At 49.3% G+C, this 23,575-nt stretch overlaps 1 protein-coding gene across 4 annotated transcripts in view; it reads left to right on the top strand.

Moving 5' to 3' along the window:
- Positions 1–23,575, top strand: part of CORO1C (coronin 1C) — a 35,332-nt gene that overhangs the window by 5,126 nt on the left and 6,631 nt on the right. For all 4 annotated transcript variants that reach the window (XM_015878238.2, XM_015878241.2, XM_015878240.2 and 1 more), the window contains exons 2-4: positions 12,440–12,639; positions 18,027–18,149; positions 22,741–22,870. In XM_015878238.2, coding sequence (XP_015733724.1) covers positions 12,440–12,639; positions 18,027–18,149; positions 22,741–22,870 — 453 coding nt within the window. The remainder of the gene's footprint in view (positions 1–12,439; positions 12,640–18,026; positions 18,150–22,740; positions 22,871–23,575) is intronic.

The raw sequence follows: 23,575 nt of genomic DNA, 5'->3' as shown, positions 1-23,575 counted from the left end.
AGGTGGGCAGGCCGTGCTCACGGTGCGGGCGGTAGGGCCGGGCCCAGCGAGGCGGTGAGGGCAGGCGGGGCCGCCCATAGGGAGCAGCCGGCGGCCGCAGGGGATGCTCGGGCGGGGCCGCTGCTTTATGGGCCGCTCCTTTATGGGCCCTGCCCTTGGAGGCGGCTGTCAGCGGCCGGGCCCTGCGGGGGAAGCGCTGTGTGAGCGCTGGGGGTGGGTGAGAACCGCGGTTTGTCGCTATCTCCTCCTTATTAGGTAGCGAAACCATCCGGCACCGCCGCGGTTCCGGTATCCGGGGTTAGCACTGCCATGCTGGGCTGTGCTATGGGTATTGCTGGTATTGCCTCGCTCCATCCAGCCGCCCTTTGTCCGATGCTGGCTGCCCTGTGTGCTGCTGCCCCGCTTTGTTGTTGTGCACAACGAGAGCCGGAACGCTGCTTGTTCATCGTGCCGTGCATCCACATCCCTCTGCTCTGCCTTCACCCGCACAATGTGCTGCAGGAGCTTTCACTCCGCTGCCTTTTTGTGTTTTGGTTTTGTTTTCCTCCCGTTTATCTAGAAACAAAAAGTCCCGACTGATTGATGCAGTTCTATTGTGGAGGGTGAGTGCTGTATTTGCAGGCTGTGTGTTGGAGCATGCCCATTCAGCCCATTCATGCAGCTGTGCTGTGGATTAGACCCAGCGAGAAGGATGGCAGCGATGTGGAGGAGTGACATTTGCAATGCAGCACTTTGCAGCGTGCTTTGCACTTGGCCGGTAGCAGCTCTGCTTTCAGCTCAAGCCAGGCTCATACTTACATATTACAGGCTCATAATTGCACACTATATTGCTCGCTTCCCCTTTATAAGCACGCAGGGCTGGATTCGACCCCATTGAATCATCCCTTGCTCCGGGAGAAGAGCAGATTCCTGTGCACTCATCGGCACCGTGATGCAGCTGATGGTTGTGTTTGATGCAAAGCAAAGCGTGCATGCAAAGGCAGTGGTTGTAGTGCTGTTCTATGGGGTTCTATGGGTCCCTATGTGTCCCTATGGGTCTCTATGGGTCCCTATGGGTCCCTATGGGTCTCTATGGGTCCCTATGTGTCCCTATGGGTCTCTATGGGTCCCTATGTGTCCCTATGGGTCTCTATGGGTCCCTATGGGTCTCTATGGGTCTCTATGGGTCCCAATGGTTCTCTATAGGGTTTCTATGGGTCCCAATGGTTCTCTATAGGGTTTCTATGGGTCCCAATGTTGTGATGAAGTGGGTATGTGTTTGGCAGTAGTTTTGCAGCGGTCACTTGTAGCCTTGCTTTAATCATCACGCTGTGTCTCTTTTAATGTGCTCTGTTGGCATGGCAGTGTCTTTTAGCGAGCTGCCTTTCAAACATCATCGCGTTTTTCGAGTTAAACCTTCGTGCTTATTGCATCTGTCACTTCTGGGATGAGCTCCAAGCAAAAGGCAGATTCAGTGTAATGGCAATGGGATGGAATGCACAGAAGGGTAAAATATCAGCCTCCTTCAGAGATATGGCTGAGGGCTGGGAGAGGTCTGTGCTCGGTGACCGCTCCGTGCATCACAACTGAACTTTAATGGCAGGGACTTTAATGATGGTGTCATAAACATGGCTCATTACAGCACACAGTTCCGTGTCGCTAGTAGGAGAATTGATGTTGATGGTTTTTAATTTGATTATTGATTCCCGGGGAATAGAATTAGCTCGGATGGCAGCTTCCTAGTTGGAAGACGTGAGCAAAACACTTCCTGGCCTGAGTTTTCGCCTCGGTGAGGTCATCACTGCACCACTCCCAGGGCCAGGAATGTCCTTTTCTGTGAGCTTGCAGGCATATTTTCTCTTTGCTTTTAAAGCACGCTTTGGGTTTGTTTTGCTTTTTGTTTTCCTGAGGGCTTTGGTGATAATCTCAGCCCTCTCGTAAAGGATGCGTTGGAACAGAAGTCGCTGAGGATTTGAAACGCCCCAGTTTCGGCATTACAGGGCACAGGCACAAGGATTCCATGGCTGTGCTCTCTTTTATTTGCTCTCCCTGCAGCCTCCCCCACCTGGAACTATGGGGCTGAATGTCTTTGGGCTGAGGGCTGTGTCTTAGGACAGGTGGGTCTGAGTGCTGACTGTTCCATATGTGTACATGGAGGTAGGGTTGGCTTTCTGCTCTCTCTGATTCTCTCAGTCTGTTTTTCCCATCTGAGTAATAGCACAAGAAATGGGTTCTTTGATTTCTTCTGAGGTCTGGCTGCTCAGCTGGCGGCTTCACATCGCTTCAGGGTGATGCTGGGGTGGGCTCACCCGGTGTGAAGGGCTCTGCTCTGCAATAGGTATCATGAAATCCTTTCTGGTTGTAGCATCGTGGCATTCATTGTGCTGTAAATGAGCCTCGTAGTCTTATGTAGTGAATGAAAAATGGTCAGAAGGAGCAGCAGGATATGGCTGGAGGTAGTGATTGGGCATGAAATGGAAGGTGACTGTTTAGGTGCTTGTTCAAATAGCTGATTTTTCTTTACGCTTCTGCCATGCAATCCTTCATGCTAATAAGGCAGCTGTCATCTCTTAACAGCGCTCATCCTTCTAAGAGGTCACCAAGTGCTCCTGAATTGGGGCTGACCTGTGATGGAGCATCATAACAGCTCTGAAATCCAGCTCTGCAGGGCAGGAGCTAACAAGGAACTCACCAGAAAGCAGGAAAATGGTGTTTGTACCTGGAGGGGGTGAGGAAACCATCAGCTCTGTCAGAGCCTGCCTGGTGCCCTGCGATAGAACAGGGTCTCCCTGCTTCAGAGGTGACAAAACACAACGTTGTTTATGGCTTAGATACCAAGGATTGTCTGCATAGGAGAAAGGATGATTCTGCAGCATTATCGCTTTGTTTCTTCATCGGTGTTGCTTTCTCTCTCTCTCTTTTTTTGCTGATAACAAGCAATAGATGATGGGTTTCTCACTATCAGCTCGTGGTGGCTGTGCTGAGGTCTGGGCTCATAGGGGGAAGCCGGAGGTGGTTGGCTCAGTTACAGCGCTGCCGTTTGGCACCGAGCTGGGCCTCCTGATCCGTCTTAATTGGGTTTCCCTTGGTTTCCATTTTAATAATATGATTTGGAAAAGCAATGGGAATAACATTAGAGTGGTGGGATGTGACTTAAAGTGATTACGTCGAGCCTGATGCGGTCGGTGTGCCATGATGCTCTAGCAATTCTTCTCTACAGCTTCAACCATTTGTGTTGAAGTCAATTCTCTTTTGGAAGGTTCTTGTTTGGCTTTTCTCTTCCCATAGCTCTCCAGAATAGATGTGAATTGTCCCTAAATCTTGGCTGGCCGGAGCATCTTTGCATACATTCCATGTGTGCCCTGGTGCTGTGTTCCACCTGCAGCTCCAGGATCTGGGATTTTGGGTCGTCCGAGTGCTCTGCAATATGGGAACTTGGTCCCTGTTCTGCATGTAGTTTCCATAGTGACTGTGCTCTCCAGTCCCTGGGAAGCTCTTGTTTATCTCACGTAAATGCATCAAGTGCCACCTTGTAAATGGTGCATCTGGCAGGAATCTCTTTCTGTGCGGATCTGGCAGGGATTTGACATCCAACGGTCCTGGAAAAAATGTGGATGTTGGGTGTGTGTCAGGCACAGTCAGCCAGACTGATAATGGAGATAATTAGCACCACCAGGGATTAGCAGGGCAATAAGGAAGGCAGGCTGGAGTGATCACTCTGCCCCCCAGAAGCTGGCTGGTTGTTGAGCACAGAGATGGCCATGGGCACACACATGGTAAGGGCAGCAGTGCTGGTGTCTCAAAGGTACTTTTGGAAATGGGTTTTTCCATGCACTCAGTCCTCTCACAGTCAGTCAGTGCATGCTGGTATCCTGAACACAATGGGTTTGGGGTGTACACATGGTGCTGGGTTGTGGTTTTCATTGCACCGAGGCCAGGCAGCGTTGCAAATGTTTCTTGTTTCTGAGTGGGAAATGGGAGGTCATGCATCCTGCTGGGCTCCTCAGGTATAGGAGGAGCTATACCCATCCTCTGCTGTTTGTACCATCAATGTATGCACATAGATGGCCATTTGCACCCTGAGCTGCTCAGCTGATTTCATACCGTGTGACTGATGGAAGCACCGCAGTGAAGAATGGAGTCAGTGGCCACAAAGCTGCCTTGTTCAGAATAGGAGGAGGATTAATTGAATTATTTCTCTTTTTCTTGAGTTTTCAATGATCCTGGGGTGAGTGGGGGGGAGGGGGGGGAGTAATGTTCATTTTTGATCTACTGAGGTTGGTTTGCAAGGCAGGAAGAAATGGGAAGCCAGCTCAGATAGACGCCAGCTGCCAGACACAGCCCTGCCTTGGTGCAGCATGGTGTGGAGGCACAGCTGTCCCTTGCTCTGAGCTGCATGTTGAGCCTTCAGCATCTCTTCTCCCAGCCCCAGCCACTTCTGGAGTGATTCATTCAGGTTCTGTACAGCCTCTCCCAGTGCTGTGCAGCCCGGATTCAGCCTCCTGTTACACCATGCTTTGGATGCCTGTGTGTTATCTGTGAGCTCCTCGCTTCACTCCCTGATGTTTCTCCGAGGGCAGAGGTTATCTCTCAGTTCCTTTTATGTAGTGCTTGCCACATTGGTCTACAAGGGGAGCTCTGAGGCACTAAGAAGGATCACACGAAAACCAGCTGGGGCTTATCTCGATGTGATGCTGCCTCTTGTTTTGGCTGTTCCTCCTGCAGTGCTGTAAATGCCACAGGAGCTCTGTCGGGGGGTTGAAAGCTGAGGCTGTTGAGACAGCAGGTTGGTAAAGCTTAAAGGTCACCAGGGGCTGTGATTCCTGCCTTACCTGAGGCCAGGCTGTGCCCATGTCACTGCTGCCTGTGCTGGGCATGAGGTCCATGAGCAGAGCAGCTGTAGGATGGAGATGCTTAAGCTGATCTATTGGTGATAGCAAACATTGAAGTGGCTGTAGTTGATACCATGGGATGGGGATCTAAAATGGAGTTGGCAGATTGACTTTCTCATTCTTTATAGCTAGGTGGGGGTCAGCCTCTTCTCCGAGGTAACAGGAGGTGATGGCCTCAAGTAGAACCAGGGCAGGTTCATGTTGGTTAATAGGAACAATTTCTGCTCCAGAGAAGGGGTCAGGCACTGGCACAGGCTGCCTATGGAAGTGGTGGCGTCAGTGTTTATGGGGGTGTTCAAGAAACATGGAGATGTGGCACTGAGGGACACAACTACTGGGCATGGGGGGTGTATGGGGTTGGACTAGATGATCTTGGTGGTCTTTTCCAATGATAATGATGCTATGATCTAGCCCAATCCTGATTTCTAGCTACTCGTTATGGAAACGGGGCAGGACGACATTGATGCTCGCTGAATTACAGGCTGCTTGGCCAGAGCTGCTGGCAGGACAACGAATGGAAATCTGGAGAAGGACAAGCCAGTTCCAACTGTGGGAAGTGAGATTCATTCTGCGGCTTATTTGTCCAGCATTAAAACCTGAAACGTGTTCATATTTGTTCAGCCTGAACCTTCTGTGTCTCCTCTGCTGAGGATACTGTTTTGCCTTTGACAGTTATCATAGATTGGCTTGTGTTGGAAGGGACCTCCAAGATCATCTGGTTCAATAGCTGGGCAGTTAGCAGAGCTCGGTCAGTCTGAGTCACACTTGGCAGCTCCTGTCCTGGCTGTGCTGACGTTTCTGCTTTATTTCGAAGTGGGGAGGAATTTGCATCCCAGCTGCCTTCGTGTTTATAGCCAAACGCTTTCTGTGGGTCTGGGTTTCCTTGTGGGGCTCAGGTTGAGGCGCTGTGGGATGCTTGGGGAGCACATCAGCCATGAGATGGGTTTTCTTCAAAGCATCTCCATTGTTTGTAATTCTGTGGTTCATATGGGCACTGTGTCGTGTTGGAGTTTAGGAGGAACAGAAAACAGTTCATCAAATCCTTCTATAAGCAAGGAGAAGCAGCATAATATTTCCAGTAATATCTTGAGGCTACTGAGATTACCTTAGAAAACACCGTGTTAATCAAATTACCTTCACGACTGCTCTTTTTCTTGTGTGGAATGGGGAATCCTGCACTTGTTACTCTTCATGTTGGGCTCCCAGCACCTGGGTGCTGCTTCAGTTTGGCTTCCAGCTTAGGTTGCTCACTGAAGATGATGCATTCCTGCATCAGGAGCTGTTTTGGGTCCTGTGGATACTGCAGGAGAAAATACAGTCCTTTCTTGCTGGTTGGGCTTAGTTGTGCTAGAGGAAAGCACTTGTGCCTTGGCTAATTAGTTGGGAATGGTGGGATGTGGTGGGCTTCTGCTGGGTTATGAGACCAATGGTTTGGTAAGAAATTAATGAAGCTTTGGTGGGGAAGAGCCACCATCCTTAACTGCTCCTATGCCTTTCACCCAAAGCTCATCTCCCAGGTTAAAATGAGGGAGAAGAAAAGTCTTGTGGTACATCAGGAATACGAATGATCTCAGAAGAAGCTTCATGTAACCTTCAAGAGAGCAGAAGAATTCAGCAAATCGGAGTAGCAGCATCGAACAGATTGGTACTTCCCTGTTAGCTCTGCTGCACTGATAGGAGAACTAGGTCAGCTGTATGGAGCAAGCGTTTTATCTGCATGCTTCTCTTAACAGGGATCCTGGAGCTTGGCTGTTGGAACAGGCTGGCTGACTTGCAGCTCTACACAGGGGCTGTGCTCTCTGTCTCGTGTTTTCCTCGGGATCAGAGCGTGGTCTGAAGCTCTGTTTGTTGCTCTCTGCTTTGTGGGTTATGCTGCTCTTGCTGTTGAGGTGATGCAGGGGTGTAAGTAGCACCTTCCATCACTCTGGTGTGATGTCTCTGGCTGAAATTCATAGGGCTGTTGTTTGCAGCACTGGAAGTGTATTGCTGTCAATTGGCAGAAGATGTACAGTGTGTAAGGAAGCAATCTCTGGTGTTTAATCTAGTGGAGAAAGTGGAGAAGAAAGGCTTTAGCAGGAGAACATGGGGCTGGAGGCTCCTGTTGGGATAGGGCAGCAGGAGAGCACCCGTTGCAAATGACAGTAAGTGATGTCATGTTAGGCAATGAAGGTTAAAGCTACAAAACAATGTGAGTAATAAGGTTGTGCACCCAAGAAGACGAAGGTTTCCAGGTATGCAATTCAAGTGGAAATATCCACGGCATCCCTGTGTGCTCTTGTGAGGAGCATCAGCCCCAGCACAGTGGATAAGTACACAGGGCAACCTCTTCAGAATGAGGCCGTGCATCCCAACAGTGTGTGTGAGATGGGAGCGTTGGTGCAGCTCTGAAAAACAATCAGATCAGGTATTTCACAGGTTAGAACTCACACCTTGCACTTGGTCCAGGTCTGCAATTCCAGCTTATTTCAAGTTTGGGTTGCGTTACGTTTTTAAGCGTGCTGTGCTCTCCAGTTGAGATATAATCAAATTCCCTGGTAGTTTGTGGCTTAGGTTCCCATCCCAAAATAGAATCTTGCCAGTGGTATAACAGCTGGAAAGTTCGGTATTGAGTTCAGATTGCAGCTTTTTGTCTTTAAAAACGAAGTGAAATCAGATGGCAGAGTCTTGCTCAACCTAGACTAAAGTAACCAAAGACTGAAAATAATCTGTGCGCAAATACGATGTATTTTGGGATTGCGACCATCTGTAGTAGTGTACACCCTGGGTTTAAATAGCTCTGAACATCTGAAAACAAAAGCTCTGTCGGCATTGGGCTCAGGATGAATTGATTTGAAGTGGTGCACCGTAGAGGTGATAGTGTGAAGTTGAACAGGGTAGGACTGAGTCAAGCACTTCCCTTTTCTACCAGAGCTTTCATGCAGTGTGGTAGGGAGAGCTGCAGTTCTTGTGCTCATGTAATTTCTTACTTTATTTTTTCCCCCCTCTGCTTCACCCTGCCTACATATCTCAAGACTTAACATCATGAGACTGTGCCCATTGATTCGTTCTGGAAGGGAGATAAGCTTCTGCAGCCTTGCTGTGCTTGCCTGGGTGACCCCTGCAGGTTGGCATCCTGCTTTGGGCTTAGTGATCCATGCACTTAAAATGATCTGGCAAGCTTTTGCTGCATGTTTCCTCTGAGATGCTCTTAAGGTGCTGTCCTGTGCACTATGGTAAGGCTGTGAAGCATATGTCTGCAGGCAGATGTGTGTTTGTGCTGCACACGCGTGGCATGCTGAGGTTGCACAACTCAGCTCTCTCAGATGAAGAAATGCTGGTGTGCAGTGATTAGGAAATACCTGGGCAATGCTCAGCTGCTCCTTTCCTCATGTGTGTAGGGATGGAGCAGCCACACAGCCACCATCCCATTGCTGGGGGGGGAATCATAGAGTGATGGAATCATGGCAGGGATGCAAGGGACTCTCTGTGTCAGTGACAAGGCAGGTGTCCCCTCATAGAGGGCATTGATAGTGATTTGCTCTGGTGACGTTACCTGCAGTGCCTTGGTCTTTCTCCTTATCTACTCTGCATTTGTTGATTGTTATCTGAGACTGAATTGATTTCAGAGCCGCATGGAATCCCTTCAATAAAGCTGGTGCTGAACGGAGTTTGGGGCTTACCATAAACAGATGCAACTCTTGCTTATCTTCAAGTTTCCCATTTAAGGGAAAGCCCTGTTCCTTTCCAGCCCCAAAAGAAGCAGCGTTTTATAAGGAAAGAGCCATTCTCCCAGTCTGGTTGCTTTGTACCCCCCTCCTTTAGCCGTAGCCTCCGGCTGGCTGGGCCTGAAACCAGCCCTTTCTTTCAAATGTCGCCCTTTCCAGAATGGATCACACAATCACATGAGCTGAGCAGGATTTTGCCATTAGTGGGGGGTTTTCCTGTAAGTGTTCCCTAGCAGGATGCGTTTCCTCTTGCATAAGCAGCCTAAAAAACCCTCCGAAGCCACAGAAAAATCCATCTGTTGGCTTCTGTAGACAGATAAATCCTTTATAAACAGGAAAACGGGCAAACCCATGGTAACTCTCGTGACACATCGTGATGGGAGATCAGAAAGAAACGGGATGAAAAGTATCACTGTGTGCAAGTATGGCTGATGGCATTCTGCATTTCTGAGATCCTTTATAAAGGCTGGAACAAAGGCCGGAGCCTGAACCATATGGCAGTGGGAGACAGAGCTTGAATGCGAGGTAAAATTCAGCTGGATGTCACTTGACATTCAAGGAAGGAAAGACTGAAAGCGGAAGGTTCTTTGCTGTGCCCTGCACAGGACGTGCAAGATGTCGGTGCCTCCGAGCGGGTCCAGGAGATGAGTTGAGGCACAGAGCTGTCAGCACTTCTATTGTCGCTGTCTTTGCAGGGCGTCGAGCGCTTCTGTTCTCGTTTTGCTGAGGGCTGGAACTCTGGCAAGATTCAAACTCCTTTCAGCTCGTAGCAGCGAGGCTTTAAATCCTCTAAAGTTGTACTTTACCAAAGAGGGGGGGAGGAAAAAAAAAAGCATTTCCTGTCGAGCAAGTGTATGGAGATGGTTCCAGCTCCTCAGCTCAGATTTAGCGGCGGCGACCACAATCTAATTGTCCTTCTCCTTTTGAATGCTTAATGCTGAGTGTGCTGCCCAAGCCCGGCCCTGTTTGGCTGTGGATGTGCTCTGGCTACCAGAAGCCTCGTGGGGTTTTGTAGATGATGAAGGCTGCATCTCTCTTTTCCAGACATCAGATAGGCAGAAATGTTGGCGTTTCATTGTGTGATCCAGCGAGTGAGCGGGCTGAGTGCTGCCCTGCCATCAACCCACCTCTGATGATGACCAGGAGGACCAGCCCATTTTCCACATTAGGTTTATAGAACCTCTTCAATTGGAAAGGATCCTTAAAGATCATCTAATCTAAGTCCACCGCAGTGCACAGGGACACCCACAGCTCCATCAGGTGCTCACAACCCCATCCCCTGACACTGAGTGTCTCCAGGGATGGAGCTTCCAAATCCTGCTCATTGTGTGGGTGGTCAAGGAGCGATCCTTCACACTTCAGTGCTGAGAGACAAATTAGGATCCTATAAACACACTTAGCATTTTCACAAGGGGCTGGTATAGGGAGAAGATGACTCTTCTTAGTGCTCAGGATTGAGCTAACCCCGTGTTGTTTTCCACCTGCCCACTTTCTGTTCTGTGCAGGAAGATCCGTACTTGCTTCTCTTTATAGCCAGAGCCTGCACATTTATTTCTTTTCTCCCCCCCACTTCTCTTTGGAGAGCAGCCAGATCAAAATGGCTGTGATCCAAAGCCAAGAATCAGTCCCTTTGCTATGGAAATGAGGACTCTGGAGGCTGTTCGCCATGTGTTCATCATGGAGAGCTCCTGCTAAGAATGATGAGCTGTAGGTGGGGGGGAAGAGGGCAGCGAAGGTGTGCTCGAACAAATGGGTTTGGAACAAATAGGGGTGTTTTGGGATACGTCTGGCTCTCTGTGCTTTTAAATGTCGGTTGTGGAAAGCAAGAAATCGACCCCCATCAAACGGTAAAAAATCTGGCAAATGGTAAAAAATGAGGAAAATAGAATAGTAGGATTTTATCACTGGAGAAAATAGAATGTTTGAGAGGGATTTTCTTACGGTGTTCAGGTATTGATGAAGTGGAGATATAATTATCCAAGCTACACAAACAATCCCTCTTATTAACTACCCTATCTGTGTTCTCAGCATTGAAGCAGACCAGTCACAAAGCCCCTGCATGTACCATGTGTTGACAGCGGGCAGTTTGCTTTACTACCATCAATGGGATGAGAACAGGCTGCATTCACACCAGGGAACCAGTGTGACCAGCAGGGCAGTGTGTGGCTGTTAGTGGGGATGGGGACAGCACTGGGAGCCATCACTGGACCCAAAGCTCTGCATCCCACTGCCGTGCAGCACTAATGGCTTACTGGGAGCAGGCCCAGCCACTTTGCATCTATGCAATAGATTAGCAAGTGGGTGTGGAGCTGTGTTTCTTGCATGCCACATCTCCGTCAGTCCTCAAGCAGCAGTTGGACGACACGTTTGTTTTCTTTCAGGCATCTTGAGCTGAAGTGCACTTGGGTCAGGCTTTGCTGAGGCCTGTTGAGAGCACAAAATGGCGCCGGTGGGCCGTGCTTCTGCTCATATCTCTGCTGCTTGGTGGCTTCCCATTGCAATGTGCTGTCTCTGGGTGTGCCCAGCCTGGAGCAGCCCCGTGGTTTTAAGTGCAATGTGTGGCAGAACATGCATTGTGCAATTCCACTAACTGACAGAGGAAACCTAAGTTCATCTACAACGTGACAGTAACCATTAATACGCTGCACGTCGCTTCGTTTCATCTGAGAATCTCAATCGTTCACAATGTTTTATGTTTAAAAATTACAACTGCTTTTTTGTTTTTCTTTTTTCTATAAGCTACAATGGCACAGGGTGCACAGAGAAGTGGTGGTGCCCCATCCCTGCAGACACCCACAGTCAGGGGATGGGGCTGTGAGCACTGATGGAGCTGTGGGTGTCCATGAGCACTGCAGGCAGTGGGAACTGATGCCTTTGGGGGTCCCTTCCAACTCCAACCCTTCTACAACTCTGTGATAACAAACTGGTGTTTGTGGCAGCTTCCAAATGACAGAATTCATTTGAGAGATTGAATGGGCCATCGTTGCTGTGCCATGCCCTGAGCAGAACCTTGTGATGGCATCAGCCTGGGTCTGCAGGTAGAAGCTTTGCAAAGCACAGTGGCTTTCCCATCACTGCTTCCACATGGGGAGGTTCTGTGAAGCAAGGAAGGACATGGATACTTGCTTCCAGGGCTGGGGTTCACACTTGGTCCCATACCTGAGTCTTCATCCAGCACTGGAATTTTCCATGCTGGTCAGTTTCCCTCTATTTTAACTCAAACCTTCTTGAAAATCCTTTTCTCAAGAGAAGTGCTACAGACACGCTAAGTTAATTTGAGTCATTAGGTTGTTTCCATTACTCCTTTCTGCCTAGGAAACTTAATTTTATTATTTTTTTAGTGAGATTTTGGATTGAGAAGAAAGAAGTGGAAGCTGGCTGACATGTGGAACCACTTCACAGGAACACCGGATTTTGAGAGCTTGCGTTTTTATTTACATCTTCTGGACCCTGTCTGACTTGAAAGTAAACAAGTTCAATCCAAGCCCAGATTTATCCCTGAAAATATGCGGAGACTTGTCTAAAAACTGCTTTTAGGATTAGGGACTTCCTTTGCTGTAGAATGAGCGTCTGCGATGGCAATGCTGACACTTAACCAGCGAGCTCCTGCTGCAAAACACCCCTTGAATGTGCGGTTTGGTTGTGTCAAGGATGAAGCAACCTGTGCTGTTTGTTAAGTGTAAAGCAGCTCGAGAACTTAGCAGGTCTACAGGAAGCTTCCTGTGAATGCAGCAGTGTGTGAAGCTGCATTGTGTAGCGGCGGTGCTGGGTGACAGCAAGGTGACAAGCCCTTGACTTGCCCTCTAACAAGCAGCACATCCTTGCACGTTGTTAACCACCTTCTGCTATTCCTTTTCTCTACAGACACAATGAGGCGAGTGGTACGACAGAGCAAATTCCGGCATGTGTTTGGCCAGGCAGTGAAGAACGACCAGTGCTACGATGACATCCGTGTCTCACGGGTCACCTGGGACAGCACCTTCTGCGCCGTCAACCCCTCCTTCGTTGCCATCATCGTGGATGCGAGCGGCGGCGGGGCCTTCCTGGTGCTGCCTTTGCATAAGGTAAGTGCTGCTGGGTTTCTCACTTTTAACATGCTCAGCCTTCCCTTGACACTTCAGTGCCTGTGAAGTCTCTGCTGTGTTGTGACAAACGTTGCTCGGTTGTGCTGTGTAAGAACACATGTAATGCTGCTGGAGTCAGGACGCTTCCTGTGCATTAAATGCAGTAAATAAGTAGTTTGGCTTGACTGATCTAAAACAAATCTTTTATGTCAGAGGTTTCTGAGTTGAACTCGTGCTCCTCTTAAAGCCTCTCCATTTGTGCTAGCTGCAGACAGGCTTTTCTGCCATCAGGATTTGGCTCCATGAGCTTTGAGAGTTGCTAAATTCAGGAATGCTCCCTTCAGACCGGGATGGAGTGGGTGGCACAGCTGGATGCTGCTCCATGCAGCGCGTATGCACAGCCCTTGTGACCATGGTGCTGCTGGTCTGGCTGCTGCTTGTCCTGTCGTTACACTTCTGTTGTATGGTGTGAGACAACAGCTCCAGGGCCATCACAGCACTCTTGCAGCTCACCCAGCCTGTGTGGCTGTGTCTGGGCCCTGATGCTGCAGCCAGGTCTTGCTAGTCCTTAGTACCTGACACAGAGAGAAGCATTGCTTCATCTGAGCCTGTCCCTTGCATTCTCTGTGCCAAATGCTGCTCAGTCTCCAGAAATAATCCCACAGTGAGGCTGTATGTACAATTTACTTCCCTTTCCTTTGAATATTTTTGTAGCTCCTCAGGCCTATGCTTTGTAAAGCACACAGAAAGGATGGGTTGCTGCCCACCAGCTACAAGAATGGCTGCATCAAATAGCTGGAGGAGGCTGTATAGATTGGCATGGAAATCTCCCTGCCAGTCTCATAATGTTACGGTATAAAAGCAAACAGAAGAGCAGGAGCAGCATCTCAGACTGAAAGAAATTCTATAAATTCGTTCTGCCCCCAGGTATCACGTGGAAAAACCACAGTGCATCTTTCATCCTTGCAGAGGAGAGTGCTGCTCTCCTCTCCCTTTTCTGATGTGCTGCTTTTTACCACAGTCAGATTACAAGAATGCTACCCTGCAAATCTTTTGACAGGCTCTTGGCCACCCCAATCCCTTCATGTGTTCGTAGTTAAAAAACAAAAGCAAGAAACATCAAACCTAAATGCATTACTTCATCTGAGTAATTTCTTTCCACAGGAATTTTCTCTCCTTTGAAACTGTACAATATGTAAGAGGGATAACTTGATGGAGGTAGAAGGGAAATAAACGTCCTTAGGAATGATAGAGGATTGTATTGAGAACGTTTCTTGCTCTCCTCAATTCTGCATGTTTGATGCTTCTAAAATCGCATGCCTGGCTTCATTTATGCATTTAGTGTAAATTCTTGCCATGTTAGATAGAGTCAGTAGTCCAATACGGATACAAACTGATTCTAGTACAAACTTAGAGCTGCAGCATTTGGATGGTGTTGCTTTACAGAAGCAGTTAGATTTGGGTTCGTAACCCTTTAGATAAATGGTTCTTTCCAACAGAGAAGCACCAGATCAGGGAGCCTGCTCTGTGCTGTGCTCCAGCAGCTCCTGGTGTTTCCTTGTTCTTTCAAAACCTTCCTATTTCTTGTTTAAGATGGCATTTTGTACTCGTGTGAATGAGGAAAAAAGAAAAGCTACTATTCCTCCTTAGTAACGTTTTGTCTGTGACCCTCGTGCCTCTCTTAGCCGTACTCTTCAAATGTTCTGTCTGTTATCAGCCCTTTTTCTTAGCTCTGTGTGCAGATCTGCCCTGTTATAAATAGCAGTGGTGGCCAGAAGTGAATACAGCGTTCTGATGGGGAGTGCATCACAGGAGCAGACGCGGCGAGTTCTCACTTCTGCCTTGCTAGCTCTAACGAAGCAAGCCAGCCCCCAGGCTCTTACATAGCTCTGCATTTTGCTCATCTCTTTAGCAGCTCTTTGCAGACATTCTGGGTTGTGCTGCCCTGGAGCTGCATGTCCTGCTCCTCCCCAAGCCTGGTGCCAGAGCACAGACCTGGGTTGGAAGCCCCTTGCTCAGTTGCTGTGGCATTGCATGCCTTGCAGCACTGCCCTGCCAGGACAGGCTCCTATTTTCCCCTTGCTATGTGTTATTATTTGGTAGGTTGTTTTTTTTATTTATATATATATATTTTCATTTATTCAGTGATTCCTCCTGCTATCCTTTGGTTTCACTTCTGTCTTCTCAGCCACATTCCAACCCTGTTTTCAAGTTCCCATATGACAAGGTTTGAGGCATGGCTGGTTGCTGAGGGCTGCTGCTCTTAAATCCCTCAGCCTGATGATTTCTTTTGCAGCACAGCACGCTGTGGGCCGTGCTCTATCACTTCCTGCGTTCCTCTTCTATTTCTGCCTCTGTAAGTGATGACACTCGCTCCTTCAGCTCCCTCAACATCTCCCCTCCCCCATTCTGAGTCCATTTAGCACAGGTGTTTGAGTTCCCACAGCAAGGCGCTTGCTGTTATATCCTGGAGATGAAAGCAGTCACTTTTACACCTTGCCTTTGATACGCTTTTAACGTTTAACACCTGATGTAGCTCCAGCCACAGGGAAATCAACCCCCTTCCACTTCCCGGGGCATCACTCTTACAGTCTGACCTCAGGGAGCTGTCAGCACGGCTATAGAGCTGCAGGAGCTCAGCGTAACACCGGGGCTCAGCACTTCACCCCTCCTGGTCTCTCTGTGCTATACAGGCTCTGCCGGCTCCGGACCGCGCACGTGTCACTCCCCCGCCCTTTCCCGCGCCGCGCGCGCGCGTTCCCGCGCCCGCCACAGCGGCACTGCGGCAGCCGCGGCTTTTTGCCTTATATGGTCATGACAGCGCTCGGGACCGCCACGCTGATTGGCTGGGGAGGAGTCGCGGCGCGCCAAGTGCGAGCCGGTTAACCCTTGCGTGACCAGAACCGGGTTCGGTGCCGCCGGGCTGCTTTGTGCAACCGCCTTGTGAATGGGCCTGGAGGGATTCATCATATGGATGAGCCTTCAGACTTGCTGGGAATTGCGATTCCTGCGGGGAGAGCCGTAGATAAAGTGCTTGAATCCATATCCATTATGGAGCTCAGATAATGGGCTGATCAGCGTGAGCTGCAGGAAGAACGTGGAACAGCAGCTTGCTGCAGGTTGTGTGTGATTGGCACCGAGCACAGCAGGACTGCAGAGCTGATCTGGGATCCTGCTCCCAGTCAATGCAATGGGTGCACAGGGAGGGTGCTGTACACCCATCCACACAAGCACGTTCTCCTTTGGAGCTTTGCTTCCTGCACACAGCAGCTCCATGGAGGTGGAAGCTGGGAGCTTCCTGATGCGCTGGGGAAAGTGGTTCACAAACACGGGGATGCTGAGGCTGTGCTATGGATGGGACTGGGGGTAATTCCCCCCTCCCTTTGCAAAGTCTTTGCAGCTTGCAAAGAAGAAAATGCTGCTGCAGGGAGTTCTCAGTTGTTGTGGCAGAGCGTGAGCCGTTACATAAAGCCTCCAGAAGGGGAAGTGCTGCCTTGCTACCAAAGACCACAAAGGATGTTTTCCTCCCTAAGTTTCCATCCAATTCTCACACAGCCCCAAGCAGTGGTGAATGCTGAGTGGGGGAGATGAGAATTCAAGACAACTGTGCAACAACTAGATTAAAAAAGCAAGATATCGCCAGTTTTCATTTATCACCATCAGCTTGTTTGCTGTGGATCATCAGGTTCTTGATGCATTAAGGAAGAGCAGGCAGGCAGGATGCTGAGGTGCAAGCGCTGTTCCTTGCCTTGTGCTTAGGTAGAGCTCAGAGCAAGGTGAGGCTGCTGCAGCTCCTCAGGCCTTGTGCAATGCTGAGGGTGGAAGCTGTGCTCGGTGGCTGCAGGCAGGGATGGAAGGGATCATCTCTCTCATCATCTTCCATATAAGCTGTGGATGCTGTGATTGGTTTAGTGGCTAATGGCTGTTTGTCATGGTCACGAGAGAGCAATGCACTTCCATTGCGTCCCGTATTATTTTCCCTAAGTGCCACGTGCCTGGCCAGCTGCAGCAACCAGAGGTGGAAGATGAATGCCCAGAGTGCATCAAGCTTCACTCCATCTGATGTGCAGAACTGGAGATGGTCGCACAGCTCAGAGGACAGGTAGCGGTCAGTTTGTTTGCCAGGCTCGGTGCTTGCAACCTGATTTCTTTCTTCAGACTTCTGCAAAGTGAGGGTGGTGAAATCGCTGCTCCTTGTGCAACTCAATGCCACTTCCCTCTTGGTGGTGGTGAGCATAGCCTGGCCTGGGGGAAGCAGCTGTTCCCAGTGATATTTTTACCATCATCTGGGGGCTGCTTCCTGCAGCCAGTCGCCCTTTTCTGGCATAGAAACAGCTGTGAGACGATCACATTAATTGGTAAAGCTGCCACTGGTAGGGATGGGTTTCCCATGCTGCTTATCTGACCCCTCTGGATTTAATAACAGAGCTTTTTGTTCTCATCTATCAGTTCTTAAGGGCAGCCCACTCCTACCAAAGGACCTGACTCTGAATGTGTTCCTGCTCAGCACCACCCAACACACTGGTACTGATCCTCAGATTCATCTTTTAAGGCTTTTAGGACTATTTCTCAAAGCACAACCTCTGGAGCATCAGAAGCCATTGCTGTGAACTGCCGCTCAAGCAGAGCAGTAATGGATTTAGAGAAGGGTTTAATTTCTTGAAGTCATACTGAGTTAATTTTAAGCTGCGTATCAAGCAGGTTTATTTTAAATCCTTAACTCATTAAAAGATTACATTAGAAAAAAAAGGGGAGAGGGGAGAGGGAAGGAAACAAAACCAAACCCTCAAACCTGGGAGGACTTCAGTAACACTTTAATATGAGAATCTGCTTTTGCCCTCCCCCCCCCCTTTCAGGATGTGAAAAGGGTGCTATGTTGGCATTGCTGGGTCCATCTCACATGGGGAGCTGACTTTGGTGGCACTGTGTTGTGCCATAGGGGCAGGTGGGGAGCAGTGAGGGCGTCGCTGTGGCAGTCAGTAGATCCGGCAGCATTTATCATTTAGTCCTGTAACACAGTGTTTTGCTGCACTTAACTACGCCTCAAACGCTTTCCATCTCAGCAAAATGCCTTTGGGATGAAAGCGAACAGGCTCGGTGAACTCAAAGAGCTGCAGCACCCTGCAATTAGAGCTGCAGCCTGGTTATCTTTAGCTGCGGCTGCCCACTGTCATGAGGCACAAACAGAGCTGGCTTGCACCACGGGATGTCTCCAGGAAGAAAATCACCATCTCATTTCCTTTGTTGGTGCACAAGATGCTCCAAATGCCGTAAAACTGAATCCCAAAAGCCTCAATGCAGCCTTAGGAGGAGTCTTCCCCTGTTGTCTGAGATGTGCTCTGTATTGGCAGTGTATCACAGCTCTCCTCTTTGCTTTTCCATTCCAGACGGGCCGAATTGACAAGTCCTACCCAACAGTGTGCGGGCACACGGGACCCGTGCTGGACATAGACTGGTGTCCCCACAATGACCAGGTCATCGCCAGCGGTTCTGAGGACTGCACTGTCATGGTGAGTGGATCTGCTTTCATGCTGAAAGTGTTGCTGCACATGGTGGGTTTGTTTCTGAAGGCAAGTGGCTGTCTCCTGTCCTGATACCAAAGGTAGAGTCCTTGCTGATGGAGGAGTACTTACAGGCGTTCTATGTAGTGGGTTTGGGTTCTGCTTGAGAAATGATGATGCCTTCTACCTTGGCATCCAGCTTTCTGGTTTTCTCTTGGACAAATGGAAGAGCAGTTCTTCCTGTGGGGATCTGATGATGGAAGAGAAGGCAGTGCACCACTCAGCAGTGGCTTAGTTTTGTTTGCAGTGCTTTACAGAAGGTGGAGGTGGTTCCCAATCTCAGGTATCCCTATGGATGTGGAGGCGCGTGCTGGAAAGCCATGGAGATTAGAGGGAGGAACAAGCCCGTCTGCTTTTATAATTGCTTCAGCCCTTGGTTTAAAGTTCAAACTTAGATCTTTTCCTAGTCAAAGTTGTGAGTAGGTGTCAAAAGTTTGGGATTTTGTTTCAATTTATTTGTATTTTTTGAAGCGTGTTAACATTGGTCCAATCTTTACACCTGCCAGCCTTGGTCCCCAGTCCTGTTTTACTTACTGAACAATAGGCGACCTTGCTCAGTGATGGATGTGGAATCCTGTGTATGCAAACACAGCAGAATAAGTGAAAGAAAATGCTTGTGAGATGAAATAATGCCAAATAACTTCAGTGATCTTTGGCCATATTTAGAAATGCTGTAGGCTGAATGTTATATTGAAATCTTATTATAGATCATGTCAGATAAATTCCTTTGCTTCTGTTCGTCGTTAAAATGTTTGGGAGGGGATTCATCCCAAGTGGCTTATCCTGGGACAGCTCTCGCCTGTGATCTCTCTGTCTTGGAAGCCGAAGCATGTTAACAAAGCATACTATATTTAATATTAAACAAAACAACAAGCTTCTGTGTTTGTAACAGTCGCTACTGGGCTAGAACTGAGTTTTGAAGGATGCTGTTTTGTTCCTCTAGAAACCAGAATCCAAAAAGGCTGTGAGTCAGAACGAATGCTTTCTGAAACACGAGCGTCAACAGAAGCAGACAGAGCAATGGTCCATAGCTGCTTTGGGGAGGCAAAGATAAGTCACTAATCCAAGTGCAATGACAAATATGTTGTAAGGCTCCAGAGGGACTGAACTGTGTAGAAAAACTGACAGTGTTCAATTACAAGAATTGTCCAAACTCTCCTGATGGAGCAGACAGCATCGATCATGTGTGTGTTAGAGCCCACTGCTGTGCAAACAGCTCTGTGGGGCTTTGTCTGCTCTTAGGTCACTGCCCGTCCTGTCCCACACCCCCATACGTGTGGGTCTGGGAAATGGTGGCTCTGAGCTGCACTGAAAGCAGTGGAGGTGAAGGCAAGGAGAGTTGGCTGAAGGCTCAGCTGAGTCTCTTGGTAGGTCTTGTATAGTTTCTGGTGGGCAACACATATGAAGTAGGCTGGACAGAGAGCTGGAGATTGTAAAGAACACTGCTGGCCTGGATTGCTTGGGAGAGGAACTGGATGAGCCGGTGAGCTGAGCTGTCCCAGCTTTAATTGCTTGTCTGGCTTGGCACAAGTTGTTCCGTATCCTGTTTTCCTTGCTTTTCTTCAGCAGAGGTTTTGGAGTCCTGCTTCCTGAGCAGCCTGGCTCTGAATAAACTCATCTTAATTCCTTTGAGGGATATGTAGCACTTCTTCAGCTCTGAACTGTCCATTAGCCAACAGAAAATGCAAAAAAAAACCCAAAAAAACCCAGTGATGTGATGGAAGGAAACGACGTGGCTTTCTGCAGAGGCACCGGCTGCTCTGAATAAGTAACTTCCATTGTCAGGGGCCATCTGTATGTTGGCACTTAAGGATTTAGGATCTGTGCCACAACAGGACCCGTCAGCATCAGCCGGGCTCATGGTGAGGGGGAGAACGTGGCTCAGAGAATCCAACCAAGCAGTGAGAGAAGTCGATCTGTAAGGTGAAAATAGCTTGGGAGCTGCATCCGAGCAGGTAATTATTTGGGCTCATTAGGGTACAGGGGAAGCAGACCTTTTTCTTTTGATAGCAATGGGGCATCCCCATCTCCTCTGCTCCATGGCTGCTCTCAGAAAGACTTCCTTGAAAACACGGAGGCATGCGGATACCTTCTGTGGCTTCTCTTTGAAGAAGGATCCTCTTGTGCCAACGAATCAGGAATTACTTAAATATTCATGCTTGGTGCTCTGCTGAATGACTGTAATGTACTGAAGGGTTTTTTTAATTCAGCTGGAAAACGTTTGATTCTGGAATGGCTCGTAAATGGTATCAGATGGCCTTTGTCAGATAGGGGAAATGTGCTTCATCAGAAGGTGAACACTAATGATCTTGTTGTTAACAACCAGAGGAGAGTTCATTCCATGGAGCAAATGGGTTTCAAAATGAAAGGAGAGCCCTCATTGAGAATGGCTGATCCCACTGCCTGCTCCTACAGGGCAGCAGGTGAAAGCTGGGGCTCATTCATTTCACTGTGCGATGTGAAGGCCTCCACGTGGGAAGCTGTGCTGTGCCCATTCCATCCCACGCAGGGAGGTTCCCTCCCCATGTAGGAATGCTGGGCCGGGTCGCTGGGGAGCACACCCCGACCTTTTACACTCCTGGCTTTTTTGCAATCCCAAACAGGATTATTAGGTCAATAGTTTGTGTAATCTGCAGGGGATTACACTGGCCTGCAGCTGCTGTAAGCTATAGGGGCTTTCCCTCTTTCCCTTCAAGGAAAAAGACATATCTCCGTCCTCCAGAGGCTTCTTAAAAATCCATTCTATTGGTTTCTGCCTGCAGTTCCCCCTCTGTTCGTTTGCTGGTCCCCTTTGGCTGGAGCTGTGGCTCTGAAAGCTGCCCAGGCTCAGGACAGCAATCTGCTTGGGGTGAGACCACATGAATTTGGGGCAGACCAGTGTACAAGAGCAGCTTTGTTCTCTCCAAGGGGGAAAAAGACACCGTGCTCATCAAGGTTTGCCATTTCCAAGGGCTCCCCAAACTTTGGGGTGAGCAGAGCTCTGCTTCCCTGCCTCATCCTCAGCACAACATCAGCCTTCCTCTGGCAGTCCCAACTGTCCTTGCCTTTTCCTCTAGAGGAGAAGCATTTTGGATGGCTTCTGGGTCTTCTTTGTTCCTGCTCCTCGCCCCCCTGTGCCTCAGGCTGCCCCCATGGTCCCTGTGGTTCCCGCACAGCCCCCTCCCCAACACTCCCACCCCTCCCTGCTGTCTGCCTCAGGCAGCAGCTCTTTCCTGCAGCGTTGCATTTGCACTCAGAATCATTAAGGCTTCGGAGGTGGTTCCTGTGAGACCTACGTAAAATAATTACATTAAGTGCCAGTGCCAGTTTTAGCAGACTGACAGTGAAGCTCTGCACTGCTGTCAGCAGACGTGCGTTAGCTGTTGCTGCTGTCAGGCTTTTATTCCCTGGCTGGCACGAACAAAGCTGCTCCTAGAAGAGCTGACAGCTCTGTAACCTGGAGTTACCTTGTCACAGGCAGGTGCACTGACTTGTTGCAGTGTGCAAGGTGTATTTTGCTTTCAAATGGAGGCTGCAGTTGCTGATGCTGGTGAAAAGCCAATACGTGCCATCCTGGTGCTGTGGATGCTGCTGGGATGGCTGGGCATGAGGAGAAGGAGGGGTTTGGGACCCTGGAGGGTGCAGGCAGGGGTGTAGCTGTGCTGCTGAAGTCATTTGGGGTTGTTTGGAGGTGAGCTGCCCTGGTTCTAAGATCCTCTTGGTGTCATCCTGCTCGCCGGGCACTGCGGGCAGGGCTTGGCAATCCCTCTTCTCCTCCTCCAGTAAAAGCAAACAATAGAAGGGAAGCAAACACGCTCTGCTGCTGCCACCTACCTCCAGCAGCTAGGAGTGCTCAGCTGAAGGCTTCTGCTTTAGTTGTTTTTAACGTGCCAGATGTAGGTCAAACTCAGTTCAAAGCTGGTTGTCCAGCGCTGAACGGCAGTAATAGGTTTGGTGGGCTGCTCTTGCCCTGGGGCACAGGGACGGGATCTTTTCTCCTGTCATTGCCCATCGCAGAGGACAACCCCTGAGGTCAGTGTAGCTGTCCTGGCCCTATGGCTGGGAATGCAGGTGTGTGATCAGAGCCCTGGGACTGCTCCTCCCCCCCCTGGCACTGTCCTGACCAGCGGAAGGATGTGGAGCCATGTAGGTGAGACAGAAAACTAACAGCCAGCATTTCTAAAGAAGTCAGCCCCAACGTAGCTGCAGCTTCTTTACCAGGGCCAAGCGTAGCTTGAAAGGACAGCAGCTGGTTCAGGTGGAATTGAGCAGCAAGGTGATGTTTTCTGAGTCCTTCACAGGCAGCAGCTGACATGTATGGCTCTGAGATATGGTGGTGGAGGGGATTCATGGTGTGACCGTCCAGCAGTCAGGTGCTGTGCTGGAAGGATGTTACACTCAGCCCTGACAAAAGTCTCTTCCCTCTGTTTCCCCATTGATGTGGAGAAGTGTCAGCCTAAGCTAGTGCTGTGGCTTGGCACAGGATGCATGAAGCGAATGAGTAATGTGTTTGTCAGAGGGATGCCCTTTGGCTCACTATCTTTCCTTTTCCCCTTTCCAGGTATGGCAGATTCCCGAGAATGGGCTCACGCTGTCCTTGACAGAACCAGTGGTAGTTCTAGAAGGCCATTCGAAGCGAGTGGGCATCGTGGCTTGGCACCCAACGGCGCGCAACGTGCTGCTCAGTGCAGGTATGTGGCAGTGCTGTGTGGGCAGCAGCCATCCCCGTGGCATCTCAATTGGGTGTTTTGGAGGAGAGGGAGCTGATGGATCCTCCTGCCCTCTCCCAGCTGCTTCAGGGAATCACGAGACCCGTGACAGTTCCTAGGAGCACTGTGACATGTGGCTCACAGCCCCTTCCTTATCTTGGCCTTTTATTGCCCTCAGTTTACAGGAACAAGAAGCAGGAAATCGGAGGCATGAACTACAGGATTACAACTGTTAGACTGCCTTTGATCTGCAAGTTTCATCAGCTGATAGGCGTTTCTATGCACTCTCCTCATCCCTGTTTTCATGTACTTATAAAAGCCCCAACTGTTCCTCCATTTCACTGATCTCCGTCATCTGTCCTAACGCCTGGCTCTTCATTCCACAACCTTTCAGTATTTTCCAAATGGCCTCCTTGACTGGTACACTATATGCAGTGTGATTCTTTTGGCCACTGAAAAGCAGTCAAATCGTTATGGAAATAAAATGGAAGGTCGTTATCCATTAGCTCACTCTGCAGCTTTCATAGCGTGACCTTTAGCTTGGAGCGTAATAAAAGCAGCAAATGGTTTCAGCTGGGCTGTCAGATGAGCTGTGTGTTTTTGGTAGGTGTAAAGGCTCTCTGAGGTGCTGGTTTGGTTTGGATCTGGTTTCTCCAAAAGAATTTGATGCAGATTTTGTGGCAGTTA

The sequence above is a fragment of the Coturnix japonica genome, chromosome 15, assembly GCF_001577835.2.
Source record: "Coturnix japonica isolate 7356 chromosome 15, Coturnix japonica 2.1, whole genome shotgun sequence".
NCBI classification, from domain to species: Eukaryota; Metazoa; Chordata; class Aves; order Galliformes; family Phasianidae; genus Coturnix; species Coturnix japonica.
Note: the sequence above shows the minus strand (reverse complement) of the source record. Positions and strands in the feature narration are given on the sequence as shown.